Genomic DNA, 9,802 nt, shown 5'->3' with positions numbered 1-9,802 from the left:
TGATTTCTCTCCTCTCCCCCTCTCCCAGGTTCCTCAGTGACCCAGCTGCTGGCCCGGGACCTGGACAATGACCCGCTGGTGTTCGGCGTGGTCGGGGAGGAGGCCAGCAGGTTCTTCGCCGTGGAGAGCGTCACCGGTGTCGTGTGGCTCCGGCAGCCCCTGGACAGAGAGGTAATGCTGAGAGGAGGGAAAAACCCCCTCTGCTCAGGCAGGTGGTGGGTCTCCACACCCTGTGCCAGCCAAGATGGTTGTTGTTCCCACTCGGAGTTGGGAATCCAGGCGCGCCCCCATCCGTAGTTCAGGGGGGGACGTGGGTAATAAGCAGGGTGCTCTGGTTTGATCTGGCTTGCTGGTTTTCCTGGACGCCAGAATAATATCTGTGAGTGTGGAAGGAAAGGAAATAATAAATGGAGATGAGCTACCAGAGAGCCAGGATGCTCCCGCAGTCAGGGAAATCTACAGACTCTCTCTTTAAAGCTCTATTTAAATTAAATACTTTACTATGTAGAACACTGTGTGAAGAGATGTGAGGTGTCCCTGCTTATTCAATCTCATCAAGACTTTTCATCCTCTTGTGGATTCAAGCTGCTGGATGCTAAATTTGGCAAGATTCTCGCCTCGAAGCTGTTTCACACACCCCTGTTTTCCGTGGCAGCTTTGGTGTGCAAGGATGGGATCCCATCCAGGTGCCTGGTTTATTAAATCCCTTGCTGCCTTCCCGGAACGAGGAGGAAGGGGCAGCGCAGGCACTCGGGCAGGAGCTTGGGAAGACTGGGAAAATGCTCTATGACTTGGGCAAGGTGCTTAATTTCCTCTGTGCTTGTGGCTGTCTGTATTTAGTGCTTCCTTGGCCAGCAGCAGCGTGGTGAGGATCAAACCCATTAACACACCTCAGGCACCGGTGGTCCCGCTCAGAGCCAGCCAGAGGCTGGGATGTGGAGGAAGCAGGGTGGTGGATGCTGCTCAGGCTTAGGGGGGGGGAGGGCAAACCCAATTTCACAGTGTTTTAAGAGCGAGGCTTTGGGAAAATGAAGTATTTTTCTTCACCCCTCTCCCCTCCACCTCCCCGTGCCAACAGCTGCTGGCGTGAGTCATAAATCTTCCCTCATTCAAATGCCTCCTGCTTCCCCCTACTCATGATGCCAGCCTTGAGCCAGGGAGGGAGATCAATAGATTTTAGGGGTCTTTTCATGGAGGTTGGGAAGGGAAGGGAAAGGAAGGGAAGGAGCTGAGCACAGCTCGGGTTTCTGGATGGGCTCAGCTGGGAGAGGAGCCTGCACCCATCAGCTCATCCCAGGGGCTCAGAGTCAGAGGAATACATGGAAGATGGTGAAGACAGACCAGTGCATGGCTTGGTAAGGAGATGGGAAAGGTGTAAATGGCAGTTTGTGGTGGAGGAAGCAGAACGGTGTGGGAGGGAAGGGGGTGTAGGTGGGCAGCAGGCTGGGAGCAGAGAACAGCAGCCTTGGATGCACATGGTTAAAAAGTCAAGGGAGAGAAAGCCATGCAAGAAAAGTGGTGGCAAAGGAAAAGCAAGGGATCAATTCTTGCACACTGGGGGAGAAAAAGAGAGGCTTGAAAAGGGAGAAGGAGTCATTGTGAGGTAAATAATGCAGGAAAAGAGGAAATAAAGAATAAGAAGAAAGAGTGAATGTATAGAGAAAATGTGAATTTTAAAAGTGTGATTTTGGGGGTTTTTTTACTCAGAGGAAGATTAGAAGGAAAACAGGGCTTGTTTTTTTTTTTTAAGAGGCAGACCCTTAGGCTGAAGAAGTACGTGTTAAAATAATTTGAGACAGAAATTAATATGTTGCCAATTTCTCTAAATATTTTATTAAGTTTTTAAAATTTAAATGCTCAACAGATTGTTTCCTGTCTCCTGTTTTTCCTTTCTTCCCTGTTGCATTGTCCCTCCTGGACGAGTAGCGGGAAAAGGGGGCTGAAAGGCTCGGATGCAGCAGGGTGGGATGTCACAGGGAGCAGAGGATCTCCTCCTCTCCATCGGGATTTCAGGTCGTCCTTCTGCCTACAGGCATTGTCCTGAGGCAGGAGCTGGGAAAAACTTAGATTCCTGGCTGTTTGGATGGAGGGGGAACAGATGTGGGGGCAGAAGAAGGGCACACTCTGGGGAGCTGTTCCCAAACCCTTCTCTCAGAGGGACTGCTGCCCTGGCACAAGCAGAGCTCCTGCTCTGGGCACCAGTGGCTGCTGCCTGTCCCTGAGTGATCTCATTAGGAATAAATCAACCAAAACTGCAGCAGGGAGAGCCATTTCAAGCTTGCTTTCCAGCTTTTCCTGAGTGATGCTCTGGAAACGTCAAGTTGCTGTGCTCCAGCAGCTCAGGCAGGGCAGGGACACCAGAGGTGGGAAGAGATGTGGGGAGGAGGGGAGGGATTGCCAAGACTGGAGGGGAACAAAACACCAACTGGTGGTCAGGCACCAGGTAGGTGTGGTGGCCTGAATCCTCTGGCTATCTCTGCAGGATTCCTTGGTAAAACATGAGTGAAATGATTCCTGGTGGTTGAGAAAGGCCAGGAAGAGGAAGTCTGCCTCCACTGGCAAAATCTCCCTTCCCTGGTACAAAAATAGTCCCCTTTCCCACTTGTCCTTCACCCCAGTGACTTTAATATATCCCCATTTCACACCAAGCTGTTAATGTAGTTAAAGCACTAAGGGGCAGAGAGGACTGAACAGGCATTTTCATGGGTTTTCAGCCAGTTCTTACTACAGGCCATGGACTTATCCCAGTATTCCCAGCAACGTGATAGGCAAGTTGGGAAAGCAGCAGCAAGACTTAGATGTGCTTGCTGACGCTGTGTTGCATTGTCATCTCAAACAAAAGCTAATTACAGATCTTTTACTTTGGACTTTCTCCTCTTTTTACATCATCTCTGTGTCTTGCAGGTGAAGATGGTACACCCTGGGTGGAAAACTGATTTTCTCCCCCTTCCACTCATTCTTTCTCGCTGCTCCAAGCAGTCAGCTCATGACATCAGGGGCTGGGTGGGTGTGCAGAGAGAGCTGAGGTTTACTGGTACCTGCAAAATGTTAAACAGTGGACTCCTCTCACCTACTTGAGCCTAGTTATCTGTTTAAACGCTCAGCTGATAGTCAGGGAGTCAGATCCTTGGTCCCTTCATCCCTCTGAGGCAGGACAGAGCATCTCTCTGTGCCTGTGGAATACACAGGAGCCCCACTGGCATCCACATTTCTCGGCATTTCCTTCCCAACTCAGGTAATGGCACTCAAGCACCTCTTCTCCTCTGGAAGGTCCTGAAAGCATTTTGTGTGTAATAATATTGGCTGAAAGTCCCAAGCCTGCCATCTGCAGATAAACGCTACAGGATCTTTAATTATGTGGTTTTTTTTCCTTCTCTTTCCCTTTCAGACCAAGTCGGAATTCACGGTTGAATTTTCTGTCAGTGACAGCCAAGGGGTGAGTGTGACTTCTCATTTCATGGGCTGTGGCACGGACGGAGGGGAGCAGGGAGGGGGTGAGTGTGGGTCACCAGGGGACCTTCTGCGTCTCCCCAAGGGCCTGGGGAGTGGGGTCACCCCCTTGGTCCAAAGCCAAGTCAGAGCACGCAGCCTCAAGCTTCAGGCTTGAAATGCACGCATAAAGCTGGCACATAACCCTGCTTTTATCCTTGTGGCCGCAGGTGATCAAGGGGACAGTCAACATCCAGGTGGGAGATGTGAATGACAACGCCCCACAGTTCCACAACCAGCCCTACAGCGTCCGCATTCCAGAGGTAGGGATCACCACAGCCTCTCTCTCCCTGCAGCCTTCCCACCTGGCTCTTCTCTCAGTGGCCACTCTTGCTGTCTGGTTGCCACCACACACAGCTGACTGTGTGTAAGGGCTGCTCATGTGCAGGGCTGTCCTCCTGCCCTGGACCCTCGTGGGGTTGGAGGAGGATTAAACCTCTGGAAGTTACTGCTCTGTGAAAATGGGCAGAAGCCAAGTGATGGTGTTGCAGGTGTTTGGGGGAGGGCAGGTGGAAGAGGAGATTTGGAGCATTGTGCAGCCTTGGTGACATATTTCTTATGACAAATGGGAAGTTTGAAAATAGGTGTAAATGGGAATATGTGTCTTTTCCTCTTCCTTTGAGCTAGGGGGGTGTATGCAGCTCTTGCCACAGAGGTGACCTGTGGCAGGAATAACCATTTCTCAAATGCCTGAATTCTGTCAGTACTGCCCAAAGGCTTCTGCCCTGGTTGGTGATTTCCTTTAACAGTTCCTTAGCAGGACTTGTCCCACAATGTCCCTGGAATAAAATAGGTAGGAAGGCACCACAGGAGGTCATCTGGCCCGGACTCCCACTAAGAGAATTTTCATGTTAAATCAGGTTACTTAGGGCCTTATCCAGCCAAGTCTTGACTATCCCCAAGGACAGAGTTTCCACAACCTTCTACTGGCTGTTGCAAGGGAGGTGACATGCGCTCATCCATCAGGGAATGCTGCTGCACTCGCAGCTTGGCTTGGCAGCAAAAGGCCAGGAACTTACAGATCTGATGTGAATTTAGACTTTGGAGATGTGGTTGCTGGTGCTAGGAGGAGAAGGTCGGGATATTCTATTTGAAAGAGGGGATTAGGAGGACATTTGGCATCCTCCAGTGGAAGAAACCTCTTCCTCTTGCACCTCGGTGCCAGGGCAGAGCCAGTTTTTCCCAGATCGTGCCTTGAGGTGTGGGTGAGGTCACATGTGCGTTGTGTGTGTGAAATCAAGCAGCTTTGGTAATTGAGAGGTGCAGAGGATTGTGTTACCATGGTGTACTTAATATGCCAGCTGCTGCTGCCCCGCCGTGCTGGGTTTTGATCCCCCCCCCCCCATCCCTGTGCTGCGAGGATGAGGTTTCTTCATTAGAGTTCTCGTGATGTATGAGCCGGGAGTTTCAGTCTCATCTTTGTGCCAAGTCATCTGAAACCTCCCTGTGAGAATGACACTGGGTCAGAGGCAGTTCTTCTGCTCTCTGAGGGAGGAGCAGTGCAGAAACGACTTGGCGAAACCCACACGAGCTGCCCCTCGCTCTCGCCTTCTGCTCGGGCCTCAGGGGGCTGGTGAGGGGGCTGTCCTGCCTTGCTGCTGCTCCTCCCGGTGTTGCTCTGCCTGCAGAGGTCTGCAGAGCAACAGGAATGTCAGTAGGAATGGAGGAGAACGCTCTCCTCTCTCCTGCCCTCAGTTTTGTCTGTCTCCAGTTTTGCTGTTCCTCTGCTACAGAGGACTCCCTTCTCCTGGTGAAAAGAGATGGAAAATGGGTTTCTGTGTCTCCCCTGGGCAAATGGGGCTTTGTTAAGCCCCAGTGCTGGTTTGGAATCATAAAAATCCCAGAATGGTTTTGGCTGGAAGGGACCTTGAAGCTCATCTTGTTCCACCCCCTGCCATGGACAGGGACACCTTCCACTGTCCCAGGTTGCTCCAACCTGGCCTTGGACACTTCCAGGGATGGGACAGCCACAGCTTCTCTGGGCAACCTGTGCCAGGGCCTGCCCACCCTCACAGGGTAGAATTTCTTCCTAACATCTCATTTAAACCAACTCTCAGTTGAAAGCCATTCCCCCATGTTCTGTCAATACATGCCCTTGTATGTAGAAAATCAAGGCTGGCTGAGGAAAGGGAACTTCAGGCAGGTGATCCAGGCAAAACTAAATAAAAGAACGGGAGGCTGAACCTTAGAACCCCTCCCTGGCACATCACGCTGCTTTGTACGTGGGATGTGGTTCTGCTTGGGGGGGATTTCCAGGGCCACCTGGTTGTTTGGGGTGCAGCAATCCCAATTATTCGCCCCATGCAGCTGCTGTGCACTTGGCCTTCGGAGCTGTGCTCTTCTGGAGCTTGGCCTAATCTAATTATAAGGCGGTGTGTGCCAGTTTCCAGTTTCTGTCCGTGATCTTTAACCAAGGGCACCGATCAGAGGTAATGAGCCACAAATGCATTGCTCCGCCAGCATCCTGGAGGCACTTCTGTTCTTCTGCCAGGGAGAGGGCCTTGCCTTGCCTTGCCAGGCACTGTGAGAGCAGGGGATGGGGTCCCACCACCTAAAGAGGACCCTCCAAGGGCTACAGCCCACAGGAGATGTCAGCAGTGAACTTCTGCTGTACGTGGTTGGCACGGCTCTCAAGGGGGTGTCTGCTTGGCTTTGAGACCTGTGCTGAGCCACAGGTTTTCTGTGTTGCTTGTCAAAGCTGGAGGTGATGTGGCGTGGAAACGTGCCAGGGGACACCCAGGGGAACCAGCCATGCTAGGGGGTGACAGTATCCCCAGGTCACCCTGTGCTTCAGGGTGAGCAACGAGGGTGCAGGTACCAAAATCTGCCTCAGAGAGCACCCAGCCCAAATCGAAGGGCTTGTGGATAACGAATGGAGAAGGGGCTGGAGCCCAGAGAAGGAGAAAAGTGTGGCTTTGAATAGACTGGCTCTGTGCAGATTTGGCAGCTAATGAGGGTTTCTCTCTTTTTAATTTTGAGATAAATGGATGTATCGATTCGCAGTTGTCGTAGCTAATGGAGCAGCAACCGAAAGGCTATTTAAACCTCGCTGCTGTTGTGTGGCGCTCGGAAAGTCAAAGGAAGAGTGTGCATAAATAAATGGAACATGAAGTAAACTGACCTTTAAAAACAATACTGCCTCTAAATACCCATCCTGGTGTTTTGCGCGGTCCGCTTGGTGCGAGAATGGGAGTTTGTTTGGGCATGGGCTGCGGATTGTGATCCCCCTCCGGTTGTGGGGAGGGGGGGGAGCGAATACCCAGGTTAACCGCGAACTCCTCCACACCACAGCGGCTCCGAATCCCCCATCGGTGTTGGGCTGATGCCACTGGTGCTCTGAGCTCGCTGTGTCTTAATGGCATCCCTGGCACCTGCCTGGAACAGCTGAGGGAAGACCCGGTGTCGGGAGAGGGATATTGCTCTGGCGTAATCGTCCGTCCCGTCTGGGCAAGGGCGCCCCGTGATTTGCTTGTCAGAAGGCACCGAGGCGGCGCGGGCGCTCTCAGGTCTGTAAAGAAGAGGGGAATCCTGCTAGAATTGGCAACTTAATTCACCAAGCTGGCCTCGACAGAGCTCATTAAGTTCTCGTGTATTCATTTCAGGCTAATGGCTGTCATGCTGGCTGCTGTTTGATTTGCTGTAATAGACTTTTATGGCTTTCCAGTTCGCGAGGACGTGTGTGCCTGTGTCTGTGCCCTGTGGTGCTGCTGCAGGACATTAGTTAGCCGCTCATGTGCTTGCTACTCTGACCTTCAGGGTTTGCTCTCCTCCTGAATGCGTCCCCTGCACTTCGCCTCCCGCTCCCCCTGTTTTTTACCCTCCTCACCCGGCCCCGGGGTACCACGCCTTTCTGGGAGTCGCAGGGTTTGGCTTTTAAACAAGGAGAGATCTGTTGCCAAGCCTGTTGTGGCCATGCCTCAGTTTCTGACAAGTCCAATCTGCTTTATCTAATCTCTTTTTTCCATTTGGCTGGATCTGTAGGGGACTCAGAGTTGTTGGATTGGCATGGTTCAGCGCTCTCAGGTGAAGCAAGCGAGCAAAGTGGAGCCAAGCCCCTGTGCTGGTTTTGTGGGACCCGGTGTGATGGTGAGATCAGGGTGGACTGTTGCCCATGGTTGCCTGCTGGGCTTTCCTGTCCCGGTTCCAAGCAGGAGACCTTCTGGGGTTTCCAGACAACTTCCAATTTGCCTTTAACAGGCTGCCCAGGGCAGTGGTGGAGTCACCATTCCCTGGAGGGATTTAAAAGCTGTGTGGATCTGGCACTTGGGGACGTGGGTTAGTGGTGGCTTTGGCAGTGCTAGGAGAAGGGTTAAACTTGATCCTATAGAGGGTTTTTCCAACCTACATTGTCCTATGAAGTGAACAGACTTCAAATCTAGTACCTTCATGTTTTTTTCCTCATGAACCCTCAACATCCCGAGCTTGCTGATCAAGTTCAAACCATCCGTGGCCTTTTCTTGGTCCTGGAGCATCAGTAGGTCTCACATGCTGGTATAAAGGTCACTTAAGTGTTGGTTACTTTGCCGAATGTTCCCTCAGAAGATTTCTGTTGGGGTTTTCTCTCCTTTGGTGCTCTTCCCACCTCATTCCTCCTGTTATATTTAACACAGAGTGATTTATAACGTAATGTTTATTACATTTTGAGGTTACAACCCTCCATCCCTGGGACTGTTCAAGGACAGGTTGGATGGGGCTTGGAGCAACCTGGTCTAGTGAAAAGTGTCCCTGCCCATGGCAGGGAGAGTGGAAATAGGTGATCTTTAAGGTCCCTTCCAACCCAAACCATTCCATGATCCTAAGATCTTCCAGCAAAGAGCTGACCTCAGCTAAACTCTGGGCCAGAGGCTGCCACTCAGCAACCCCACTAATCGTGGAACGACAGTTGCAACACAAAAAAAAAGTATCTAACTTGATGAGGACGTAGCAATTATAACAGAGCTCTGTTTTCAAAAGGCATCTGTAACCACAACCATCCGCCTTGGCAATGTGCTCCTCTCATCCTGATTTCAAGCAAGCACCCACCAAGTCAGAGGCAGGGCTGTGGGAAAAGAGTTTAAAAATGGACAGGGAAGTTTTCTGGGCAGCACACAGCATTGCTGAGGCAACCATAGTCCAGCTTGCAGGTGTCTCATCTCCTGAGCTCGGCCCTGATTTCCCAATTTATTGTAATTGGGAGGCAGGCGGGCGCTTGCCAGCAGCAGCAGTCCCTTCTGCTCGGGGAGCAGCCTTTGGGATCGAACCTTTGCAAGCTGCTGGTCACCATTTCCACCCTTAATATGGTGATGGAGTTGAAATCGTGGCTTTCACGATGTTTTTTTCTTAATTGGGCAGAAAAGTATTTGGCGGGGAAGGGGAAGAGAGAGAAAGGAGGGGACTGTCACTGCCCTGTCCCATTACGCAGCCTGGAACCAGACCGTGCTGCGCAGTGAGCAGGGGCAGGGAGGAGCAGGGCAAGGCCCAAAAGCCCTTGCTGTAATTAAAATTATTATTTTGCTTTAATGGCAATAATGCCAGTAATTACATCAGTTTCCCTGCCATCCTGCCCGGGCTCTTCAGGGGCTCGTATAATTCTATTGCCGCGCTCGGCCTGACGCCGCGCATACGAAGCAGCTGCAGCGAGCGTGAGCTCCCACTCCAGCTGCATTAGCCATTCCCTTCCATGCTCCCAGCCACCTTTTGGGGCTTTTTTCCCCGCCCCCCCCCTCCCTCCTTTAAATAAAGAACTTTTTCAGTGAAGGTGGTGATAACAGAGCTGATAAGGAAGATGTTCCTACCACACCGCAAAAAAATGGGCTGCAGTCATTTCACTGCTGGCTGCTTTCCTTCCTTGTTGCTTTTTTCTTTTCCTCCCCCCCTTTCTCTCCACTGATTGTTTTCCTCCTCTCCTTACCCTTATGTTTCTGTGTGGAGTTTTGGAACTGAACAAGTGATTTACAGTGAATAACTTATCCCCCAAATCCAGCCTTCCTTCCTTCCGTCACCTTTGAGCGTGCACAATTTGCAGGCATCTTGAACTCCTCCTCAGCATATCAGATACTGTTATTTGCTTATTCAGGGTGTTTTGTTGGGGTTTTGTTTGTTTTGTTTTGTGGTTTTAAAAACTTCCTAGGAAGGCAACAAACAATTTAGTGAATTATTCAAACTGTGCTCATTAAACCCTGTTGGGTGAAAACAAGCTGGTTCTTCTTCCTGGGTAGACCAAGCACCTCCAACTCTCCTCCATCCTGGCATCCCATTGGCATGGCCAGTGATGCTGATCTCTCACTCCAGTGCCTGCTGGAGAAGTAGGAGGTGAGGATTTGACTGGTGAGAG

At 51.3% G+C, this 9,802-nt stretch overlaps 1 protein-coding gene across 1 annotated transcript in view; it reads left to right on the top strand.

The window, feature by feature from the left end:
- CDH23 (cadherin related 23) overlaps positions 1 to 9,802 on the top strand; it is a 190,303-nt gene that overhangs the window by 44,097 nt on the left and 136,404 nt on the right. Inside the window, exons 5-6 of the mRNA XM_027893374.1 lie at positions 3,389 to 3,436; positions 3,660 to 3,752. Coding sequence (XP_027749175.1) covers positions 3,389 to 3,436; positions 3,660 to 3,752 — 141 coding nt within the window. The remainder of the gene's footprint in view (positions 1 to 3,388; positions 3,437 to 3,659; positions 3,753 to 9,802) is intronic.

The sequence above is a fragment of the Empidonax traillii genome, unplaced genomic scaffold, assembly GCF_003031625.1.
Source record: "Empidonax traillii isolate 1590-97213 ecotype Southwest subspecies unplaced genomic scaffold, ASM303162v1 scaffold387:size635111, whole genome shotgun sequence".
Taxonomy (NCBI): Eukaryota; Metazoa; Chordata; class Aves; order Passeriformes; family Tyrannidae; genus Empidonax; species Empidonax traillii.
The sequence above is the reverse complement of the archived record's forward strand: the minus strand, read 5'-3'. Positions and strand labels throughout refer to the sequence as shown.